The 25976-nt window shown below is 37.6% G+C and overlaps 2 protein-coding genes across 2 annotated transcripts; both read right to left on the bottom strand.

Annotated features, from left to right (window-relative positions):
• Positions 1 to 1591: 1591 nt before the first annotated feature.
• Positions 1592 to 3391, bottom strand: LOC127103507 (uncharacterized). The gene is made up of 3 exons (XM_051040760.1): positions 2934 to 3391; positions 2356 to 2579; positions 1592 to 2235 (listed from the first exon to the last, which is right to left on the bottom strand). Exons 1-3 carry the CDS (start codon positions 3389 to 3391, stop codon positions 1592 to 1594), a joined length of 1326 nt encoding a protein of 441 aa, XP_050896717.1.
• An 18213-nt stretch (positions 3392 to 21604) lies between these two features.
• LOC127108419 (dolichyl-diphosphooligosaccharide--protein glycosyltransferase 48 kDa subunit) lies at positions 21605 to 25624 on the bottom strand. The gene is made up of 13 exons (XM_051045879.1): positions 25293 to 25624; positions 25011 to 25147; positions 24715 to 24840; positions 24470 to 24523; positions 24282 to 24395; positions 23852 to 23907; positions 23694 to 23735; positions 23390 to 23465; positions 23199 to 23270; positions 22978 to 23103; positions 22784 to 22888; positions 22088 to 22171; positions 21605 to 21790 (listed from the first exon to the last, which is right to left on the bottom strand). Exons 1-13 carry the CDS (start codon positions 25552 to 25554, stop codon positions 21743 to 21745), a joined length of 1302 nt encoding a protein of 433 aa, XP_050901836.1. The 5' UTR covers positions 25555 to 25624; the 3' UTR covers positions 21605 to 21742.
• Positions 25625 to 25976: the final 352 nt, after the last annotated feature.

The following is a 25976-nucleotide window of genomic DNA, read 5'->3' as shown; positions in this document are numbered from 1 at the left end:
GGGATACACTTAGCAATGGCCCTTCGATTAAATCATCATAAAATAAATCATAGTCCCTCGGATGTTGCCTTCGAATATATGATTTCGTCCCTCGATGACCCTTCGGTGTAGCCTACGGTTAAATGATGATCGTCCCTTCGAATGCTAAGGTATCCTTACAACTGTTGCCTTCAATGACCTATCGATGACCCTGCGATGACCCTTAAACATCCAAAGGGTAAAATTACTTACTTCTCAATAGTAAGGACAATTTTACCCTCATAAGGATAGGAAACGTTCATAACGACCTTAGGAAGGTATAACTCTCAATTGCTGGATCATAACCTAAAACATTTTCCACCCCTCACACTTTGCAAGTCCTAGAAAATCACCACTTGGTATACATTCATACTAGAATCATTACCAAGTTATATTTTTCTAAACTGTTTTTCAAAATCAAACGAGATAAATACTCTGTATACATTCATACGAGAATCATTACAAAGTTAAACTCTCTTTTCGAAACATTTTTTAAACAATTCACGAACACTTTTCAGACAAAAATATAAGTGATCCAGCAATTAAGAGCCCATGGATAACCATGGATACAAAGGGTGCTAACACCTTCCCTTTGTATAATGTACCTCCCGAACCCAAAATCTATTGAGGTCTTTCCTGTTCTTTTCCACCTTTCCTTATTGGATAAAAGAAAAGTCGGTGGCGACTCTTGCTATCCGCGACATTGCGATAAAAAGCAAAATACCCCAAGTCAGTTCACCGTATGACAGTTGTCAATGATGAATGTCATAACATTCAGTTTGACATTTAGACAGTAGGCCATGTGTCAGGTCTGCTACTCTCCTGAAAAACAGACTGAACTCAATACTGAGCTATAACAGAAAAACCAACTATTCTATAGTTCAGTATTTACTGTCATGGAAGAATGTCATAACATCTGGTTTGACATTCAGTAAATCCTGTATTAGCTAAACCTGCAGCATACTACTCAAGTATGTCATGACATCAGTCAACACATCAGAGTACAGTTAGTGTTTTAACACAAAATGCAGCCAATCAAACATCTACAAAGCATGTCATGACATCAGTCAAGACATCAGAGTACAGTTAGTGTTTTAACACAAAATGCAGCCAATCAAACATCTACAAACTCCCCCTTTGGCAAATTTTTGGCTAAAACAACTTGTCATCACAACAGAGTTCACAGGAACGGAGAACACACACATCCTAGCAGAGAATTACCATAGTTAATACACTCAGAACAGCAGCACACTCAGCACACACAGAAGTTAAATTGAAACTTCAAACAGCAACACACATAGAAGTTAAATAAAAACTTCAAACAACAGCACACATGCAGATAGTAAACAGCAACACACTCACACTCATCACACATAGAAGGTGAACATCAAGCTGCAGCACAACCTCTGGATTAGAGGATCTTCAATATATGTTCAAGCATATAGCAAATTTGTTGTCCTGGGGCACAGGTGTTACTCCCCCTTTTTGTCAAAAATGTTGCCAAAGCAACACTTAAAATTACAGCCCAAAACAAAATAAATTACACACACTTGTCAGAAACACAGGAAAGGATTTATTCATCTGACTCAGAGTCAGCATCATCATCAGTGCCATCATCAGGATTGGCATCCTGTTCACCCTCTGTACTTTGTCTTACAACTCTTTCTGCAGCATCAGCAGCTTCACCAAGTACATCATCTTCAGTCATCTCCAATTTGATAATCAAATTTTCCAAAGTGAGCTTCCTTGCCTCTAACTCCTTGCATGTTTCTTTGAGTATTGCAATGACAGCAGCTTTACATGGTTGATTGCAAACACTTGATGTCTCTCCTGTTGCCATGGCAATGTCAGGAACATGCTTCCCTAGGAACAATTTATGATTGAAGGCCAAGGGACTCTCTCTTCTTTTCACAAAATCATTTTCTGTTAATATGTTTGGAATTTGATTCAACACAATACCACATATGAGGGAAGGAAAGGTTATATACCCCTTCACACTGAAGCTTCCTGCATGCTTCATGGTTTGATCAAAAATGTAGGTTCCATAGTCAAACTTGGCTTTAGTTCCAACAGCATATATGAATTTTCCAAGCATTATAGCCACTGTAGATTTGTGATTGGTGGGCACCCAGTTGCCAGCTCCAATTTTGTGCAGCATAGCATACTTGACATTGAGTTTGCTGGCCACCAACTTACCTTTTAAAGGCCACTTCCTGACTTGATTAGCAGTGATGACTTGATAGATTTTATTGTCAGTCACCTCAAGCTCAGGTTGAGCTACATCAGGTCTTCCCAAATACATGTTGATTACTGAGGGAGAGAAGTTCACACACTTGCCTCGCACATATACTTTTCTGAATTCCCTAGACTTTCCATCAGCACATTCCTCAGACACATTGACAATGAACACCTTTACTAAAATCTCATAGCACTTTGAGAGTTGAGTCACAGTTTTCATTAACCCTGCCTCTTGAATAAGGTCTACAATCTCCTTACATTCCAGAACATTCTGAGCCAGTTCCCTTTCCACAACCAGCCTCTTGTGATAAACATACTTCCACCTGTTCACACTAGAAGCAAAATGGAATGATATGTTGTCAATTGGTACCTCAGGGACACTAGCTGCCAGCTTGCTAGTGGTTGGCTTCTTCTTTGACAGAGATGTTGTGACATCACATGGGACATCTGAGTCAGACTCCACCACAACAGACTTGGTCTTCATTTTCTTGGGCACCCCTTTGATCCAAGATTTTGTTGGACCATGCCCTTTCCTCTTGAGGGAACTCTATGCCACCTTTGGATTGGGAGAAGTTGACACATCAATCTTCCTTTTTGGGGACCTCTGCACCACTGTTTTCTTTTCTCTCCTAGTCCTAACCCTTTTGGCTATGCTAGGGACAATTGAGGTCAACAACTCATTATCAAAAAATTCCTCCAGGTTAACTGTTTCAGCTTCACAGTTAGGTTTGTCACTGACATCATGAGTAACACGGACTTCTTCACTACCCACCTTCTCTAAGGGTTTGTCAATATTTGACCCCTCATGAGCATCAGTTTGCTCAGCATCATCAGACACATTCTTTCCTAAGGAAACTGTATTTTCTTGACAAACAACATTTTCCGGTACAATCGTGTTTAAGGGAACTGAGACCCCAAGAACCTTACGATTACCAGAAAAAATTCCAGCCACCATAGTTGCAATGGCATTGTGAACATACCTGGAGCCTTCTCTGGTTTGTTCATCAAGCGCGATTGCTGAGGAGAAGCCTGAGACAGTTTCTTTAGGTCTTCTTGCATGTGGAGTATTCGCAGAGTCAGACACAGGATCTTCCCTGTTAGGGTTGCATGATTCAGAGCTAGAGGAATCAGACATGGTCGTGTAGGAAGATGAGTCGGATTGGTGCGACATGGTGAATATCTCAGAGGAGAAATGAAAAGTTTCTTTGAGAGAAAGCTTGCAAGACTGAAAGTTGAAACGATGGAATAGGTAACGCTTGTTGCACGAGCAGTATCTATTATTTGTTGACCGATCAGAGTGAACTATCAAATGTTTAATAAGTTGACTTATTAAACAGTAAATAGCTAACATCATTAGTTGCTATAATTTCTCAGAAGGACACATTCCCACTTTGCCCCTTAATTTGTCAACATGAGTAACATCCAATGTCATGACATTCTGAGTGACATTGTACTCAGTCTGCATCTGGTTCATCCATACCAGTGGGGAACACCTGCTACCAGATGCTAGGTACTTAGCTTCTGCAGTGGATAATGATACATAATTTTGTTTCTCCCTTGTAACTCCACCATTTTGATGAGGACTAATAGGTGAGGCCAACTCTTGTCTTTCAATCTGCATAGGTACCATTAAGTGCAAGGGTACCAGTTCCAAAAGTTTGGAAGATTTTGGATGTCCCATCTTGGGATATGGCATCTTGGTTAGCTTGCCCACCTGACATTTTCCACAGCCTTTTCTTTCATCCATAAGCAGATTTGGGATTCCTCTAACTGCTTCCTTGGATATGATCTTCTTCATTCCTCTTAAATGAAGTTGTCCAAGTCTTCCATGCCACAGCTTCACTTCCTGCTCTTCCTTGGCTAAGGGGCACTTTCAGGAGTAGTTTGAGACTTTAGATTCCCACAGATAATAGTTATCTTTGGATCTGGCTCCTCTCATAACTTCCTGATTGCATCCATTCATCACCACACATGCTTCCTTAGTGAACTGTACATTGAACCCTTGATCACATAGCTGGCTTATGCTAATAAGATTAGCAGTTAGTCCTTTTACTAACAGCACATTACTCAGTTTTGGAGCTCCAGGATAGTCCAGCTTACCAACACCTTTGATTTCTCCTTTAGCTCCATCACCAAATGTCACATACCTGGTAGTATGAGGTTGTATATCCACCAATAAGTTACTCATCCCAGTCATATGTCTTGAGCAGTCACTATCAAAATACCAGTCTTGTCTGGTAGATGCCCCTAGAGATGTGTGAGCTAGTCTAGCAACCCATTGTTGTTTCTTAATGGGAGCATTATGCTTAGATGCCTTCTGCTTAGGTCTGACTTGAGGTGTTTGGTTAGCAACCCATTGTTGTTTCTTAATGGGGGCATTATGCTTAGATGCCTTCTGCTTAGGTCTGACTTGAGGGGTCTGGTTAGGATAACCATGCAACCTGTAGCAGAAGGGTTTGATGTGACCAAATCTACCACAGTAGTGACATCTCCATCTCTGAAATTTCTTCTTCTGATGGTTACTCCTCCTAGTTCCCTGATGTTGTGACATTGGTTGTGACTTCTGCTTGAGTTTCTGAACTTCAGCCTTTGTGCTTTTGAGTTCAGTTGAGGATTTCTTACCAAAGCCTAAACCAGACATGGTTCCTGACTTCTATCCCACTTTTAGAATCTCTTCCAAGGTGTCAATTCCTTTATTCAGCATTTTGATGGATTTTGTCATATGTTCTAGCTTAGATGTCAGCAATGATATCTCACCATTTAGACCATCTATGACTGTCAGATGCTTCTGTTTCTCAGCTTCCAGCTCCTTGATGAGTTTCTTCTGCTTTTCTCCTTGGATACACACTTCTTCACTTTTGACACATAGCTCTTTATATGAAGCAGCAAGTTCATCAAAGGTAAGTTCATCTCCACTTGAGTCATCATCAGAGGCACAAACACTAGTTAGTGCAATGACATGTTTAGCCGATTCTCCTTCAGATTCACTCTCAGAATCTCCTTCAGACCAGGTGACAGATAGCCCCTTCTTTTGCATCTTGAAGAAGGTAGGGCATTCAGCTCTAATGTGACCAAAACCTTCACATCCATGGCACTGGATTCCCTTGCCTCGGGTGACCTTTTCTTCATATTTTGATCTTCTACTGATGTCAAATGAAGAGTTCTTGACATTAGGTCTGCCCTTTTGATCAACCTTCTTTATGAACTTGTTGAACTGTCTTCCAAGCATGGCTATAGCTTCTGAAATGCTTTCATCACCTCCAATATTTCCTTCTTCTGAATCCTCTTCAGTATTTGATACAAAAGCTATGCTTTAGTTCTTCTTTTCAACATCCTCACATAAGCCCATTTCAAAGGTTTGGAGAGAACCAATAAGCTCATCAACCTTCATATTGCAGATATCTTGAGCCTCTTCTATAGCAGTGACCTTCATGGCAAATCTCTTTGGCAATGATCTGATAATCTTTCTTACTAGTTTTTCTTCAGCTATTTTCTCTCCTAAGCCACCAGAAGTGTTGGCAATTTCAAGAATATTCATGTGGAAGTCATGAATAGTCTCATCCTCCTTCATCCTCAGATTTTCAAACTTGGTGGTCAGCATCTGAAGTTTAGACATCCTCACCTTGGAGGTACCTTCATGAGTTATCTTGAGAGTATCCCAAACTTCTTTAGCCAGCTCACAGTGATGCACCGGTCTGAAGATGTTCTTATTTATTCCATTGAATAGTGCATTCAAGGCCTTAGAGTTTCCAAGGGCTAGTGCCTCTTGCTCCTTGTCCCACTCTTCTTCAGGAATTTGCAAAATGATTCCATCTTTACCTGTCTTCGTTGGATGTTCCCATCCCTTGTTAACAGCTCTTCAGACCTTGCTATCTAGAGACCTCAAGAAGGCTATCATACGAGGTTTCCAGTCATCATAGTTAGAACCATCCAGCATGGATGGTCTATTTGAGTATCCTACATCCTTGTCCATGGTACTAGAAAGTAACGTCCCTAGATCTCACCCAGAAATTAACAGGCAGGGTGCCTGCTCTGATGCCAATTGAAATTCTAGTTAACAGACTATCGATGTCACACAGGATGTTATGATATCCGATTCTGCGCAGACAGGAATGTTTACATCAGGTAAATGTAAGTGCAGTAAATAACACAGGGAATTGTTTACCCAGTTCGGTGACAAACACACCTACGTCTGGGGGCTACCAAGCCAGGGAGGAAATCCACTATTAGTAGTATTAATTCAGACCTTAAACCAACTGTTTAATCCTATCACTTAATACCTACCCAATGCAATTTCAATCTTAAACTAAGATCAGAGTTCTTACTCACTCCCCCTCAATCACCACAGTGATTACAACCTTTAATTACTTTAAAGTTAAATGCGAAGTTATACTTCAAACAACTCTTGATTGTGCTTAACAGCTTTAATCAAGAAACACAGCACTCACGCTTAAAAGCTTAGAGTGACACAACACTTACAACTCAATGTACACCCTAGTCCAATGCAATCATCTAGGTGATTATTGCTTGGCTCACAAGTTACACCTAATACAAGACACACATAAAAATACAGCAGTGAAGTATGATGGTACAATGAATGCTTCACGCTTAAAACCCCTAAGTTCTGAAATCAGGATTTCCATCCTTTTATATTGCAGCACTTGGGCCTTGTACTTGTATTTCCTAGAAATAAGGTTAAGCAAGTTAACCTAATTTCCACATATTAGGGTGCTAACAAATAGGCTATTTGTTAGGTCCATTAATTGTAGCTTAGTTGTTAGTTTCCTGGATTTTAGCTCAGCTGTTGGATTCCTGAAAAATAGCCTGAGAAAAATACTGAAACAGAAAAACTAACCATCCTACACTTTAGCATATGCTGTCAGGAATGAATGTCATAACATTCAGTTTGACGTCCAGAACATAGACCATATGCTAGGTCTGTTATTTTCCTGAAAACAGAGTGTACTAAATGCTAAACTATAAAAGACCAACCAGTCTATACTTCAGTATCAGCTGTCAGAGATAAATGTCACAACATCCAGTTTAACATTTAGACAATGGGCCATATGCCAGGTCTGTTATCCTCCTGAAAAACAGACTGAAATAAATACTGACTGTAGCAGAAAAACCAACCTGCCTATTATTCAGTATATGCTGTCAATGATGAATGTCATAACATTCAGTTTGACATTCAGACAGTAGGACATGTGTCAGGTCTGCTACTCTCCTGAAAAACAGACTGAACTCAATACTGAGCTATAACAGAAAAACCAACTATTCTATAGTTCAGTATTTACTGTCATGGAAGAATGTCATAACATCTAGTTTGACATTCAGTAAATCCTGTATTAGCTAAACCTGCAGCATACTACTCAAGTATGTCATGACATCAGTCAAGACATCAGAGTACAATTAGTGTTTTAACATAAAATGCAGCCAATCAAACATCTACAAAGCATGTCATGACATCAGTCAAGACATCAGAGTACAGTTAGTGTTTTAACACAAAATGCAGCCAATCAAACATCTACACTTCTCAAAGTCAGGCACTTTGAATTTAATAGGGATCTTCACGTTGGGAACAAGGCACAACTCAGCAGCACTTTTACCAAAGAGGTCTTTCCCCCTCAAAGTCTTCAGTTCCTTGCGAAGCTCAAGGAATTGGTCTTTCATGTCATTTATCTTCTCATAAACGTTTGGGCCCTCAGATGGCTCAGAATGATAGATGGTATCTTCAACCCTTGGTAAAGTGTGCACGACAAGAGGTGGCACTGAAAAGACCGGGCTAGATGCCGACAAAGAAGCAAGAGTTGGAGCAAAACCCTCTAGCATAAAGTTGGCGGGCATTCCCCAAGGGAACTCGGCTGGCATAGATGGCGCAAAGTGAGCTGTTGCAGTAGGCACAGTAGAAGTTACGACCTCAGAAATGACCGTCCTCTGGGGAGGAGTTGAGGGTGTTGGAGAAGACTGGCTCTGAGCGGCTAAGAATGACTCCATCAGGGAAGTCAATCTGGCTACTTCCTCTTTCAGCTCGCAGTTCTCTTGTTCCAAATGATCCATCAGTCTTGAAGAGTTGGCTCTGGTGTAGTACCGGTGAGTCAGCTTGTCTTTGAAATAAATGAAGAACACATATTTAGACCAAAGGTCAAGAAGCCTGGAGCAAAACCTGTTTATGCACATGATGCATGTAATGTTTGTGCATATGATTTGTTTTTATCTTAGAGGAACTTTAGAGTTCTATTTGCAAATTTTGGGAAATATTATACTTGTATCACATATGAAAACATCTTGTCAATAATACCTGGAAAATATTTTTTTACACCAAAGAAGTACAGCATTGGTAACCAAATACAATACAAGAGGAAAGGAAAATGATCATCCTATGGATCCCTAGAAACAATCATCTAAAGCTCGGGACACGGGAAGATAAGATGCACGAAGCCTCTTCACCTCCTCTTCATAGGCTGCCTCCATATCTGCCTTCTCCTTGACGAGTCGATCATACTTCCTCTTCCAGAACTTAGAAGACTGAGGAAGCAGAGAAGTCCATGCGTCATCAGGATCATCAATAACCTGATGCTCGAGGAACTCTATCAGAGCATTCTTCTCCTTGATCTGCTAAAGCAACTCTTCTCGTTCACGGATCCAAGCACGTGAACGGTCTTCGTCTCTCGACTCCTCTACTCCTTGGTCAGGGAGGGTTGACGGCCCATCTTCAACCAAAGGTGTAGGTCTCGGATATTCGTAAGGCATGAGATACTCAGAAGCTCTCTTCCTAACCCAAGTAGTGTAAGGCTCCAAAGCGACACAATTCTTAGGACCCAACTCTTTCCTTCCTTTCCTATGGATCTTGCGCCAAGTGTGAACCATCCTGCCTTTCAAGCCTTGGGGATCTTTACCCTCCTGAAAGAACACACGCTCCAACAGAATGTTATTGGGTTTATCCTTTAGAGGGAACCCGAGCTGACGGCGTGCCAAAATAGGGTTATAGCTAATCCCACCACATTTACCAAGAAGAGGTACATTGGAGAATTCACCACAAGAGTCGATAATATGCACACCTTCATACACACGGTTGTACCAAGAGATATCATCATTAGTGAGAGACATAAGTCTCGTGGACCACCATAGACATCCCTTGTTCTCCTTGAAGGCGACCGTCTGTGGTAAGTGAGAAATAAACCACTTATACAACAGAGGAAAACAGCACAGAATGGCACCACCACCCTTTGCATTCCTCATATGCAAAGAAAAATATGTGTCACCCAACAGAGTCGGAACGGGATTAAGAGTAGAGAAAATCCTAATAGCGTTCACATCCACAAACTTGTCGATGTTGGGGAATAACACTAACCCATAGATGAGAAGTACAAATATGGCCTCAAAGGCATCCTCACTCATGGCCTTCCCATACACGGTAGCTTGAGCAATGAGGAACTCAGAAGGGAGACCTTGAATTCCACCTTTGGTAGTCATATGAGCACCAACCAGAGATTCACCTATATGCAACATGTCAGCTATCTCTCGAGAAGTAGAAATACTCTCCAAGCCACTGAACGGCAACTGGTCTAGGATAGGTATACCCACAAGATAGGCATACTCCTCAAGCGTGGGCAAAAGCTGAAAGTCCAGAAATGTGAAGCAACGGTACAAAGGATTAAAAACTGCACCAATACACTCATCATCCCTTCATCCACCTGAGTAGTCAGAAGGGGAAGAAGCTTCCCAAAACGAGCCTTGAAACCCAAGGGATCTAATACATAGGATGTCAAATTCCTTAGCTCTTTCAAGTCTGGTTGTCTGAAGCTGTACTTCTTTGTATTCCTTCTTTGTCTTTCCATGTCTGAAAGTTTACAAATAGACCTCTTAAGTTCCTTGAAAATTTTCTTATTATTTTGATGATATGGATGCAAATGGGTGCATGAATGCATGAATGCAACAATCACACTCAAGGATCAAGCAAAGCACACCAAACAAAGGTCATGGGATGGATCATATTATCCATAATATCAATCATCCATTTTGGTGGATTATGGTTTACACCTTATCAACACCCAAGTTCCATTGATATTAAGGATTCATGAACGGATCAACCACGAATCAAGGGTTTGTTGCAAGTCACGAGCATGGGGTCTCGGTTTAGAACCACCCAAAGGGAGTGTACTAGGGTTTAACCTGCCAAACATGTTCTACAAGAGGTTCCCATAGTCATCATCCCATCTTTCGGATATTATCGGAGGAACGACTACTCGTATTCCAAAAAATATTCTCAAGAGAGACTCTTATGAGTGTAGTATCACGTAACAATCGTATCAAATCTTACACTTGAATGACTTTCGCACTACATCCTAAGAATAGGCCAAGATGAGCTTGATAAACTAAGGTCCTTGGCTTCTAAGGTCTATATTGGAAAGAGTAATGTCTAACCACAACTACTTGTGTGACATTATTGATCCCAACATGACCTCCAACAAGCGAATGGACTTGCAAGTCAACTTGCTAAGGAATAACTCCACACAAGTCAACAAGACTATGCCATTCTCCTATCCTAAGTGTACTCGAGTTCGGGTATAGAACTCATCTCACAAAGATCACCAAGCATACAAGGAATCAATATTCAAATAAACCATTGGACGTATATCAAAGTCTTCCAATATTGGTGTGAATATCGGGGAGAGAAAACTTCCATATCTCTTTTCTTTCATCTTTTCATAGTGAAATGTGATTCAATAAACCATGCACTAGGTCAGAGCTTGATCAAGCTAATGCATTTTGAAAACCGATTCTTCCTGGTTGTCACTCTCCATAAATAGGCCTATGCATCAATATGTAGCATAAGGATCGACCGGCAGACATGTGTACTGGTATATTTCATAAGTACTAGAACAAGGGACATTTATTGACAAGGAATGGATCATACGTCTACAATGAGTGTGATATGTCCCAAGAGGAGCATTATCTAAAGAAAAGGTTGGTCACCTTCGTCAAAGAATTAGGTATGTTAGAGGCGTTACTCTTCGGGATGAAACTTCAAAGAAACACTTGAAACAACTTATTGGAACCTGCTTGTTGATGGACGATTGTACTAAGAAGGAAAGGAAAAACATTTTTGGTGAGCTCCTGACATTCTTTCCCATTTTCCATCAGTTCATCTGTCTATAAGGATATTAACTTTAATTATTGTTATTTGCATATTTGATGAAGAACGAGGAAGACATTTGTCAACTAAGAAAGAGAATCCTAATCGCCTTAACTGTTGGTGGTCATTCATATTCTTCAATGTCGATTAACATTCCTCCTTCGACAACGGTGGTGAAGATTTTGCATCGGGTCATTCAGCCAATTTCTCGAGAAGAAACCTCCCCGAGGTCTTCTATAGGTTTAGGTGTATGGGCGCCGCGCATGTCGGGTCCTCTAACTCATATCCTTTTGGCTAGACTTTGACCCCATACTCTAAAAGAACATTGGGCGTCAACTTTGGAGGTAAATTGCTCTTACCTTGCCAATATGGACAATGAGGCTCTCGAGGAGGACTTGTCGAGTTGGTATATTACATTTGGCTTGCTTCTTCCGACTTGGCCATTAATGGGGTCGATTGTTGGGATGTTTTCCTGTCTAATCTATGTCGCTAAAAGAAATAGATGTTAGAGAATAGTATTTGTAACCTGACTCTTCAAAGAGATACATACATGCAAGAAGTACAAAAATCTTAGGTTTCTCTTACCATGATAATTGAATCCTTGTGTGGCCTTAATCTCCCTAGCTCGTTAGTCGATCAGGTAATACTCTTGGCGAGGGGCGTAGCCAAGAAGGATAAAGCTCTAGCCTCATCACGGGTCACTCTATCAACTATGAAGATGACTTTTTGCGTTGTTCAGGGAGACCTTGAAAGCCTACATATTGAGAATGCTTCCCTTCTCAAAAATTAAACGAATAATCATTTTCTAGTCTTGTAGTCGTCTCATAGTCATTTGAAAATGTTTTGCATCAGGTAGAGCATTTTTAATCTCCTTTGTTTATTTCAAGGGAGCAAGTGAGGTCGTACCAAATTATCAAATAGGGAAAAGTCTTCTCTCTTAGAGATTAGTTGTGTCTTTCTCCTCTCTTTTGTGTAACACCTTGCATTGGGAAGTATGAATGAATGAAATTGACGATGTAATATTGCTTTTAACTATTTAGGGCTTTTGAATTTTATCCTGAGTCAATTGCTTCGGGCTTTGTGCTAACTTACGAGGTCTTTTCTCGAAGTTTATTTGACTTCTTTAGGACCTTTTTTGCACAAGGGTGTGTACCTTTTCCCCTCAGGTGAATACCTGGTCCGATGTTGACGTGTGGCCAACCCAACGTAGCCTATGAAGTAGATAGCTACCAGATGAGGGTGGATTGTTATTGTCTTTGTAGCGGGGTATTCGTTACCATTATAGATATTGACTAAATCCAAGGTAAATCATACAAATCGAGTCGCCACCGCACTTCTATTTATCCAAAGGAATGGTTAGAAAGCGAACAAAAACCTAAAAGTTTTATCGGATCAAAAACTAGTAAAAATGTCAGAGATCTGGGTAAGGGGGTTGGTTATGCAATGGAAAGGTTTTAAGCACCCAAAACATCCTAGGTACTCCTAGGGAGCCCTTTTGACATTGGTTGTAAGGTTAGTGTTTGGTGAAATTTTGTTTGTGCAAACATGATTGAAGAGATAAGAAGAGAATATACAAGTTATTTACATTTTGTGTTTGGATGGATAAACCCATTGCCTACGTACCATCTTCAAAAAAATTAGGATCAAAACCTCGTAGTTCGGGGTAAAAATCTCAAAACAAGTTGGTGAGTTGATTTGTCAAAAGCCTTAAGGTCTTTTGTTATCAAAGGGAGAAAACTCAACCTAAACCAACAATCCACCATGTGAGGAGAGCTTCAACATACTAGTGAGGGATCCACCTTATAATAAGTATGGAAGACTTATAGTTCAATCACTAAGGATATGGTGAGGTTTACATCAACCACTATGATAACTCAAACCTATGGCTAATGTTTATGAAAAAGGTTTTAACAAAGGTGGCCATTGGAACCACAAAAACAATTTGAGTGAGTTGTATTTACAAATTAGAAGTATTCACAAAATAAAGTCAAATTTGACTTAAGGTTCAATTCAAAATAAGTATTATGAAAAGAGTTTGGAAAATCAAAAGCATAAGGCTTAGGTTTCTAATGTTGAAAACAAGTGTTAAATGTTTGCACAAAGGTTTTGGCTTGGGTTAGAGTGAAGAGAAGAAGAAGAATGGCTAAAGTCCTAAACATACAAGAGATAAGGGATAAGAAGCAAGACCACAAATGGAGTTCCTCTCTTGAGATCATATTGATGATCCAAGTATCTCCCATCCTTTGGAATAAGCAATCACATAAGCATAAACTCAAGCAATCAATAATCAAGTGAACTCTTGGAAAGCTCCTCAATGTATCTTGGATCCCTCTCTCTTAGAAGCTCATGGTAATGGTTCATCAATTTGAATCAAGTTGGAATCCCTAGCACAAGAACACGCACATTAAAAGGTTCTAGCAAACAAACAAGTAATGGACAAGAAGAGTTTAGAAGTTGGTCCTTTCAAGGTTATCTTCAACATTAAGCATTCTAAAGGTCCAATGCCTAGTTGCTCTTTGACTCCAAATTTGCATAGGGAAAGTCCTAAAGTCTAAGTCCATTTGTCCATTTCTTTGCATTTTGGTCCACAATAATCAAAACAAAACACAAGCACAATGATATATACACAATTATGTGCTCAAGTGAGCATAAGGCAAATTGCATTAACATAAACATGTGCTCAAATGAGCAAAGGAAAAAAGCAAATGAATAATATGTACAAGAATAGTAAATTGCATAAATGTAAAGTGCAAAAAGTAAATGTTAATGGTTAATGGTTAGTGTTAGTAGTTAGTGTGTCATAAGGCAAATTTAGCGCTATGTTAAGCAATCGTAATTGGACTTATGTAGAAGTCACAACTATCTGAGGCCGATCAATAATAATGTAGGCAACAACACAAGTTAGAAGTCTTAATTAGTGAACCAAGTTCCAACAACTTGCCATGCCAAAAAGAAGAAGAGAAATGATCTTGTATTGGTTTAAGCCTTTTGTATGATTTAGCAAGCAACCTATCCTTAATACAAAGCCATTCACTAGATCATTTGATCAAGATGAATTAGATTTGAATTGAGGAAGATTAAACCTTCATAATCAATACTAGCTTATCAATCTTTAACTCATTGATCAAAAGGAAAAGAAGATGAAGAAGGAGATGAATAATGGAAATGGAAATAAAAAAAAATAAAGAGCATTAAATGAAATAGAATGTACCAATCAACAAGTGTTGACCAAATGACATTGAGGATCATGGTCAAACAATCAAAAACAGAAGTGAGATGAAGATTGGAAGTCAAGAAATGAACAAAATATTTTTGGCATTTTTTTTAATATTCAAATAAAACTTGAATTAAAATATTAAAGAAAGGTCAAACTTCAAAATCACTTCAAATCAACTTTGAAAAGTCCAAGTGATTTATCCCAAGTTCAACAAGGTCAAACAAAGTTTGACAAAAAATTTCAGCATTTAAAAGTCAGAAACTATTTTTAATCAATTAAAAATGAATAAAAATAACCTAATTGAACTAAAATATCAAATAAATCTCAAATCAATTAAAAAATTGATGAGAATATTTTTCATAGATCCATCATCATTCAAATAGGTTGAGAAAATATTTTTGTATTTTTTGAATATCAAAAACTATTTAAAATGAATTAAAAATAACCAGAAAAGAGAAAATTCACAAAAAATATCAAATGATAAAATAAAAAATATTAAAAATCATTTTTAGAAACTAGAATTAAAAATAGAAATAATGCAATTGGTCCCATATTTTTTGGATTTAAAATGAGAGAGTTATGAATTTTTGAAGTTAAATGAAATAAAATGGAAATTATAAAAATCAGAAAAAACCACGAGCGTCTGATCAAGCCTCATTAATTGACGTGGCTGATCAGAAGGCTCTCAAGTGTGCGCTTACCGTGTACATGAGTCAAGCGCGTGGTACCATGCATTAAATGGAGTCAAACATAACAAGGGCCGGAATTAGATCGTGGGAAGCGCATCCAATGGTCCAAATTCAATCTGGCATGGTGGAGGGTGGTGCACACCACCGTCTTCTCCGGCGAGCACACCAGCTCCGGCCAGAGTTGCAGGTTTGCAAAAGTTAACCAAAACTCACGATCCATATACCAAATTAAAGTTGGGGTGATGTACATCACCCCTGTACCATTAGTTTCTCTTCTAGATCCCTATAGTAAGAGAAATCAGAAGGAGAAAAATATGGTGTTCATGGTGAACTTCATGGATTTCAAAAATTGAGCATATAGCAATGATGCATCTATAGAGAGGACTTCAGACAACACAATATCAAGGCCAACAGATCAAAGAATAAGGAGTTTCGAAGAAAAAACCAGTTGATGCACACCTTTGAATTGTGAAGCTTTGAGTCTCTTTCCTTGCTTCCTTTTGCCAAACAGAACTTCAATGGACTAGATGATGAAGGTTTAGGAACTTTAGATCTGAAGATTCAACCCAATTCAATTGAATTTCAGATCTGAAATTTTGAAGAAATGTGAACTTAGTTCCTTTGGTATGGTTGGGAATTGATTTCTGCAGAGCTTTAGGCGCCTTTAGGTTAGTTCATAATGAAGCATAGCACATGTATTTATAGCTGGAATTGGCTGAACAAGTGAGTTTGCTCGTGTGCATGGCAAATGGATTTTCCTTACATGGGCTTGTATGATCATGTGGAAGGCCCAAACTCAATTGTATTTGCATACTGATGACCAAGCAACTTGAAATGGACGTGTAGTTTGCAAGGCAATGGCTTGTGCATGAAGTTTCAACATGAATTTCATAATTGTGCCTAAAACTTTAGCTCTTCGAAAATGCCAATTAGAAAATCCAAACATAAGCATGTGGGTAATGGTTGGAAAGGTCTTGACATAAGTAACAAATGTTATGTTGAGAAAAAACTCATTTGGAGTGTGGAAATTTATGAAAATAGGCCATGAAGTTCATAGTGAAAAGCATGCCTTTGAGAATTTTGCCAAAATGGTCCAACTTCAAGCCCTTCTGTTTTGATGATGCAAGCTTCAAATGGAAAAACCTCCAACATCAAAGTTGCAGATCTTTTCAATACAATTAATATGGACTTAAATTTTTCATCATTTGGATTTTTTATGAAGACGTTATGGGCACTTGAAGTTGGACTTTTTTGCCTTTCAATGCATTTGGTCCAAAGTGACCTATAATGTTTTGCATTATCACATGTATTTCTTTTGAGATTTTGAAATTTTATTCAACATAACATTTCAAGTAGACACAATAAGATTTCCAATTCATTTTATCCCACCTTAAAATAATAAAAAATGAATGAGTTATGTTCTTGGGAAGTTGACCCAAAATTAGGGTTTCAGTCAAAATGACCTATAATGTCTTGGAATGGTAAATGACCTTCCAAGCTTCAAATAAATTTGTGATGAACATGAAAGTTGTTCATATTGTTCTTAAGAACATTTTTTCTTTTGGGATCATCTCCATTTGACCAACACATAAAAAGTTAGGTCTTAATGCATGTCAAAATAGTCAGATGAATTGACTAATCAACTTTCCAAGTCCACAACCCATATCTTGATGAATTGATGATTGAGGGTACTCACATAATTCCAAATATGCATGAAATTATGAATGAAAGAACTTCCCTTGATTGTATTTGACCATGGGTTGAGGTTGCTTCATGAGCAAGGCACACTTGGTACACAGATGAATTAGGGTTTCCTTGGAACACAAACCTCAAACCCTTTGACTTGCTTTGATCAAAATGATGAATTGAGATATTAGGGAGGCATATTTGGTATATGAGAGCTTCAGGAACCATTACCATGCTTGCTCTCATCTTCTCTTGGCCATATCATTGCACCAATGATCTCCTAGAAGCTTTTGACCTTGTGATTGCTCAAGCTACAAACAAAAGATGTTAGTGACATATTTTTGTGCTTTTAGTTAGTAAATAAAAATGAGAAAAGCAATAATATACAATTTAAGCATGCTTGGTGATCTCAAACCAGCTCACAAGAGATTCCACCCAAAGGCAAAGGGAACCAAGATGTTTATGATCCTTGAGGCTTTGCAAATGCAATGCTATGATGCCATGAGGGATCTTAGGGCCAAAATTGGGGTCTTACAGTCTTTATAGTGGTTTTTCTATTTTCTTTGTGTATGTGTATGTGCTTTGCGTTGTTGTGTTTTCATTGCTTTATTTGTACGCTTTTAGTATTTGCAACAACACCTCTAAAGTCTTTGTGTTAGGGCTTTGATCACTTCATTTGTTCCCTGAACTCGTTGGTACCTTATCTGATCATAAAGAAAATAAATATTTAAGAATTTGCGCTTTATTCATTAATAATTTATAGGTAACTTTACATTTTACGAGGGAATTAGTTATACAAGAAAAAATATAAAATATCAAGTTGAAAACATAATGGATGGGCTTGACATCTCTTATTCTCCCTACTTTACATCTCGTCGGGTCGGACATTTCTTAGAGGCATGATGTTCATGCTCCTTAGTTGGAAAATTAGGGATGTTATGTATATCTCAATGGCTTCGCATTCCCCTTGGTCCTACTACAGTGCTTGGTATATCCTTTAGGCTCCCTCGAGGCCAGTGTTGATTGTAATCGGTTCACTGTGAAAGTTTTGGAATTTAAGTTTGAGGTGAACCGGTAAGGCCATGGTGTCAAGGGAAACATCAAAAGGTATTCCAAGAAATCAATTGTAGACACATTTACAAGAGACCACAAATATTTTATGGTCACGACATCCCTTCCTTCTCCCATAGATATCATCAATTCAACATACCCCCATGGACAGGTTGTCGTGTCGTTAAACACCTGTGAGTTTGACCTTTTGTAGGACCATAGATTTTATTTCTTGAGGCCTATTTTCTCAAACAACTTTGAATACATTATCTCACAGGAGCTATCATTGTCTATCAATATCCAGGAGATGTCAAAATGATCGACCATAGCAGTTATGACTAGGGGAAGACCTCATTCGGGGTCCCCCTCATCTTTCTCTCTATCCTAGGAACCGAGCATTGACCTATCCAGGGTCTTGGCTGATGTGCTTCCTTCTTTCTTATGGAAGGCCATCAATTTAGTTTTTTGTCTCTTCATCGTCCCCTTGGACGGGATGTTCGCCCAGGGTGCGCCTCTAGTGATAGATGCAATGTGTAGGTGTTTCCCTTTACTTGCTCATTTATCTTTGTCGTTGGTCCCTTCCCTGATGTTCACAATATCTATATCTTTGGAAGGGTATTTTCTCTTTGGCGAATTTTCTCTACCTCTCTTGTCTCCCTTGATATACTCGGATAAGCAACTCCTCTTCATTAGATCCTTAATGGCATCCTTCAGCTGGATGAAGTCATCAGTGTTGTGACAGCGGCCTTTGTGAAAGTGGCATAATTTTTTCTTGTCAATTCTGGAAGACTCTCCAATAGAGAATAGGTTTCTGATCCCGTCCTTATGAAATTCCATGTTAGCGAACTCTTGGTAAATCTTCTCTCAAGAAGTGTTCGGAGAAGTGTACTTGTCACACTGGCCACAAGTTCCCTAGATAGATTTATCCCTCCGCCCATGGGAGTATTTACCAAAGGATTGGCCAGAACCTGTATTTGTCGCAGTCAGGTTGTCAAATAAGGCATTAAGTTTCTCCTTTAGGTTAATGAAAGAGTGTGGTCTATTTAGAAGATTTTTCAAACTACAGGCCTCCATGCACCCTAACTTGTCCAGTGAAGGAGCTATCTGGCCTTATACCACTCTCAAAGATCTAACATTTAAGGCCATTTTCAGCTTATTCTACTTTTACAACTACTTGCATGAAACAGTCAAAGATTCAGGACTGTAAGTAGGAGTTTGATGCTTCATTCTTCTCTGGTGGTATGGAGATATCAAAGTTTCCTCTCATCGTGACGATCACGGATTGGGAACGATTTTTTGGTCTCTTCTAAAGACATCCTCTTGCACCGTGTTACTTTTAGGATATTTATGGTGTATACTTTCTTCCATATGAAGTAATCTTTCCTTTATTGCTTATGAGTTTTGTTGTCAAACAATGTTGCACATATTGTTCAACAACTTTTTTGCGTCTTGTACTCTGAGATTTGCTTTTAACAATTGGAAACCACGTAATGTTTCTGGTCTAGGTAATGCTAGTGGTGTTGGAGATATGAATAGAGGTTTTCCTTGTTAGACCTGTGGAATAGATCCAGTGATCTGTAGAGGTTATAGGAGATATGTATGAACTAGAGTGTTTGCATCGATTTGACTTTCATCGCCTTAAGAAAGAGGAGGCGGTGGATCTCTTGTGGCTTAAGAAACAACGCTCAAGTCAGTATGTGAGGGAGATGAGTGAATGAAATTTGAATTTGAAATTGTGTACCTAAAATTGGCGTGCATGCTCTTTATATAGTGGGCGGTTACAACAATGTGTTATTCTCTATACGTGGGATGCGGGGAGCCGGTGGATGTATCATGTACTTGGATTTCCTATGATCTTTCCTAGGGTAATCCCTTGTGTTACAAGAAGTTGAGTGAATTGTTGATTTTTTTGGGTCGCGGTCGTTGGCCCTTCTTACCGGCCAGAGCACTAAGAAATGTTTTAAAAAAATGTAACATGTATGATTTGAATCAACACGAACAATTGTCCACTTTGATTGAAAGTGATATATTTGTTTATTGTCTACACATAGACAAGCATACCATGGTTAATAACATTATAACTAGTCATGCATAAATCTTGTAGCTCAAATAATTGCATGACATCATGAAACTATTGCTCTTCAGGTTAGTGCAGCTTCGCAATCTTCCTATCGTGATTGATGCATTTTATAGTCTCACGGTACTGTATAAAACTAAATCATCAAAAAGTTCAAATATTATAACATATATATTTAAAATAATAAATATGTATTTATTTTACATCTTCATCTCATATGTACCTAGCAACATGGTTTACATCTCCTTCAAAAACCTCAAGAACAGTAGTATCAGCAGCAGACAGGTCAAGTTGAACTTTGGGGACTTCTGGGAAAACAGTAAGTGACACGTGCTTTTGGAAAGACCAAGTCGGAGACACCTGAACTACGAAAGTGAGTGTTTTCGCATCAAATGAACTGACACCAACTGGTGGTCACGAGGGGCGCTCTCCCTGCAAACATATGCATGTTGGGACACTCTACCGTGCTTCAATCTATCTTAGTTGTTAGTTATTTTACTTATAATTAAATTAGAAAAGTCCTATCAAAAAGAACTCAAACACAAATGACAAACATGAAAAATTAGACAAGCTAAGGAATAGATAAAATACATTAGTGCACTTTCATAAGTCGAGAAAATCAAATTTAGACAATATGTAAGTGCACTTTCGTAAAACATAAAACTCAAAAATAGCATAAAATGCACAAATCCAACATGCCCTATACTCTAAACATTAAAAAAAATGTCAACACATGCCTCAATAAACTACGTATTATGAATTATGAATGTAAACAACCTATTTAAGTAATGCATGCATCACACATAAAAAAAATTAAAAAAAATTATCAAATGTGATAACTAGAAGCTCTTGGATTAAATGGAGTAGAGTAGAGATCGAGAAAATTCTTAGATTAGACACAGTACAGTAAAAATTGTGAAAAAGGTTGGAAAATGATTGAAATGGCATTTCTCACAAGCTCTTATTTTTTGTTCAGAGTAAATTCGGTTGGAAAATAAGGAGGAAGATCTGACGCGATAATATTACTCGAAATACACTAATATACACTAATGTACTAATTAATGACAAAATGAAGGTGGCTTGATTACAAAGTGTTTGTGGTGTATGTAGACTTTTAAGTATGTCCAAAAATACATTATCATATTTGAAGGACATTTATAATTTTTTTTACGTAGGGGTGAGCACCACTAAGAGTGCATTCAACAATGTCCAAGATAAATTATAATGTCAACTCATATTTTAGGTCTAATTTAGAGAGGGTCTATTAGTCAATGCATTTTTCTCATACTAAAGCTGGTTCAGTTTTGTTTTTGGTTTCTTAAAGATAAAAACAGAAGCTTTAATGCTCCTGCCAAAAGCCCTTATAGATATATTCATGAAGCTGATTTTTGATAGTGTGGTTTTTCATGTCATTTCAATTTTCAGTAATTGGTTTGCTACAGTGATTAGTACTCACATAACTAAATACTAAAATTCAAATGACAGAATAATAATAATAAAAAGAGTAACATCTATAATAAAGTTAGAAACACCTGTCTTATGATTTTTATCATTGCCTAATCAAAATTTTCAATCTCAATATAAGTACAACTCCCATGTTACAGACTACATTAACTTCGTGCAATGATCTACTTGTTGTAAAGATGAACAGCACTGAAGACGAAGAAACCTGCCATCTGCATCACAATTCAAAGGTTATTACATAAAAGCCCTAAAGAATTATCAATATTCACCTGCATAACATACATAGATCTAATTGCATCTTGCGAGCTGAAAAGTTATAAAGAACAATAGCCTAATAACAGTAACTTCAATGCAAGAAAGAGACTACAATATTTGGCAGTACTTGAAGGCAGATCAGTTATTATTTAGAGAAAAAATGCACTTTTTGGTTTTTCCCTTCCCTAAGGGCTTTGAATGTATTAAAGATGAAATTCGATATCATATTTCACTTCATTGATTTTATCCCTTACCATCGAAAATGCTGCTCCATAATAAGGATAGGCGGCTGGGATAAATCTCTCGTATTCGTTGTGTCTGAATGGACGAACAGGAATCTACAAGGGGAGATAAACAATACAAATCATGAATTGTTGTGCTTTTCCAATTATAATCTAAAATCCAGAAAAGTAAAATGTTTCAAAAACTACATGTTGCCAATAACAAACTCATAGTCTTATCCAATAACTAACATAGAATTAGGACCAGTTTCACTACATGCATAGGCAAAGCTAATAAATAATGCATAGCAATCTAAGAAGCCCGAATACCTAGTACAATACAACTGGGATACAGGATCTATATTATTTCTAGTATGAAATATGAATGTGACACGAAAAAGTGTCATTGTGTCTTTGGTTAGTATGACAAATTGAAAATGTATTGTATCCGGAAGACAACTGTGTCTTTAGTTGGTAAGTATCAAAGATGTTTCTGAGAAGTATTACAGATATGTATTTGAGAAGAATTGGTGAAAATATTTCCAAAAGAATAAAATATTATTGGATACTTTGAGTACGTAACGGGAAGTATTAGACATGTAGGGGTATTGTATACATGTCGGACACTGATACTTCTCCATTTTTGAAGTATCTAGGCTACATAGATAGCTATGTACCATAAAGATCAACATCTTAAGAATACTGAAATATCAGAGGATCTGCAATTACCTGTTTTGCTAAAGATAAGCTTGTATATCCAAGTCTATTATACTCAACTTTGAACTGGAAAACCCCATAGACATCAGGAACCTTAAACGATGTGAAATAATGACCCTGAAAGAGGACATGCAATCCCGTGAATTTCAATCAAGAGTTTATTATAGACAAAATATGCCTATGCTCAAGAGAAGATTCAAAAGAACCTTCTTGTCATTTGCTAAATTCTTCAAGACATAGGGGCTCATCATGTAAAATTGAACTTGAACATCGTCAGCTACATAAGGTTCCCATGTTGTCCCAGACCACTCATAAATTTCAACAGAGTATTCCTTTAAAAAGATTTGAGAAGCAAGCATCAGCGAATGTCAATTTTCAATTAAAGAAAACATGGCATGCATCAGTAATGAAATGATATTCAAATTACCAAATCATCATTGATCCTGTAGATCGATGGCTCATCAGTTTCCCCGACTTTGTGGTGTTTCACATTCACCGCCTAAATGTCAACATGAAGCAACAGCATATTAATTAACATTGTTGATGCTAAATGATTACGTCAAATATTAAAACAAGTGAATATTGAGAACAAAATTGGCTGAAGTACTTTGATCTTACCTTGAGGTGACCTCTTTCATGCAAAACCCATTTGCTAAGTTCAGTCAAGAACTGCTCGTTACCTGACTTGTCGTGTCTGTTATTCAAAGATAAAAAACCAGAAATTACTTAACTTTTTGTTATAGAAAGTATGTTTCACTAAAAATGATATTCTGAACTATAAGAGACATATTGGCTAGTGTAGGTTGGATGCAGAGTAAGTTCACCCCACAATAACCATAAGAGAGACGGTAAGGTTCTCCGGCAGTGAGTAAAGCAAATATTTAACAGAACAGAAAAAGAAAAAGCGGAACACTTTACTCACTTGGTTGGACTGCCTGCCTTCTGCACGCCTGAATTGAAAAATCTGCAAAAAGAAATCATAGTATATGAAAGTAGTATATGAAAGTAAAATGAGCTTCAGAGTTTACACATTTAGCATTATCAAACCCGGGATAACAAGGTCATGTGAGTCTTTCATACCGGTTGCTGAACATGCTCAATGAGCCAGAGATCAATATCCTAGCATTGTTTCTTGCCTGAAAAATTAAAATTGGAATAATAGTTGAGGAATCAGAACTTAGTTTCAGAATCAATCACTTCAAAAATCTTAACATTATGCAATGAACAGTAAAATGTGTGTAAAGTGTGTACAATAAATGGAATCACAAGATAAAGGTGAAAATATTCTATACATATATAACACCAGAGCCAGATACTCAAAAACAAATATATTTTTGCATTTATACTATTGCACGAATGAAATGGATAATTTCAACAAAATTATAAAAACAAACATTGAGAATTTAACTTTCCATGCATATCCCAAAAGCAATAAGCAAAAAAGTTACAGAAGAGGATAGCGAACAATACAATGACGCATACACAATAGGAGAATGAGATATTGACAGACCTGTATAACTGAAACTAATGAGATCGAAGATCCAAGGAGTGATGGAGGACTAGTCAACTTAGATTTTGGGTTGGCAGAAAAGGCTGTAGGAGATGCTGATAGAACTTTCAACACCTGAATTGAAATACATTAATAAAAGAAGTGCAACCAAACTAATGTAAACAACTAAGATTAAGAATTATTATTACCAGTCTATTAGAAGGATTCAATGAATGTCCAATTCCCTGAAAAAGCACCGGAGCCTGTTGCATTGCATGTAATGAAAAAATCATTAAAAAAACATTGTAGTCTATAGGAAGCATTTGCCTGTGACTTACAAGCCACTTCCCGCCCCTTTAAAACAAAGAACAAAATTTGAAAAAGTAAATAAGCAAAAACAACTACATAAAATCAGTTGAGCGAAATGCAGTTAACTAATTAACAACAAACTTGCCTCAATTTTTTTGCTTCCCAAGATCACATCAGACTTAATAAAATCATCACTAGCAATCAGCGTATGATCCCCTTCAGTAGAGGAAACAGCATATCCAGCATGATCTACAACCATAGCAGTATAATCCTAGGAAAAATAAAACAAATAAAAAGATAGTATTAATTTAGATATATGACCAAAACCAACATACAAATAATAGCATCCAACCACACTTCACCACCATAACATAAACACAAAACTAAGAAATGTCAATGTACAAAAACTCATTCAGCCAAAAAAAAATCAACTATAATCACCTCATCAAAGTCCACTCCACACTCAGTAGCAATTTCCCTGATTAAATCAGACGCATTGTTATCAGCAGCAACTATCAAATCATGACCCGAATCAACAAAATCCAAAATAGCAGCAGCATCAATAGATCCACCAAAACCTACAAATCACAAAAAAATCGAAAATTTAAAACATACCCAACCTAAAACCAACAATTAATAAAAACCCATTTCTAAAACAGTAACAAAGATTAAGATCTAACAAACAATAGAAAATGGGGGAAAACTAAAATTTGCAAAACTAACGTTCAATTGTTGGGGAAAACAAAACTAAGCCATCATAGAGGTACTGTCCGTATCTCTGGAGTGCGATTTTGGGGTCATCAGCGAGCTTGAAATCGAGATCGAAACCGCGAGATTGGAGAGATTTGAAGTAAAGAGAATGCGAAGATTTGACTGCAAAATCATCGACTAAGACAAGGATGCGACGATCTGAGGGTTTATCAGGGGAGAAGGAAGTGCATAGAATTGGAATGAGAGTGAGAATGAGGAAGATGAGTTTCGCCATTTGAGAACAATGCAACACTGTGACTCTGTTTCAGAGTCTATTTTATCAGTAAAGTCTTCTTCTTCGTTCCATGATATTTTCTTTAATTGGGTTTTGTACCCCTTTATAATTATTATTTTCAGTTTTTCCCCTGTTTGTTATTTGATTTGGGCTGGACTTAGTTTTTGGCCCAGTTTAATCTATTAGGCTTGGGGAAATTATTAATTAGACTTTATGAATTAGATTATACACCCTAAAGTTTAGAAATAGATTGTAGATCTAAATTGTATATTTTATAAATAAATCTCTCTCAATTTTTTTTTAAAAATTTAGAAGTGGCTGATGCTCCACTCTATGACAGATTTACATTACTATCAATGCTTTTGTATTTTAATAGAAGGTATGTTCCTCTTGATATAGCATATTTCAAGAGTATGGTGATC

This window comes from Lathyrus oleraceus, chromosome 7, assembly GCF_024323335.1.
Source record: "Lathyrus oleraceus cultivar Zhongwan6 chromosome 7, CAAS_Psat_ZW6_1.0, whole genome shotgun sequence".
Classification (NCBI taxonomy): domain Eukaryota; kingdom Viridiplantae; phylum Streptophyta; class Magnoliopsida; order Fabales; family Fabaceae; genus Lathyrus; species Lathyrus oleraceus.
Note: the sequence above shows the minus strand (reverse complement) of the source record. Positions and strands in the feature narration are given on the sequence as shown.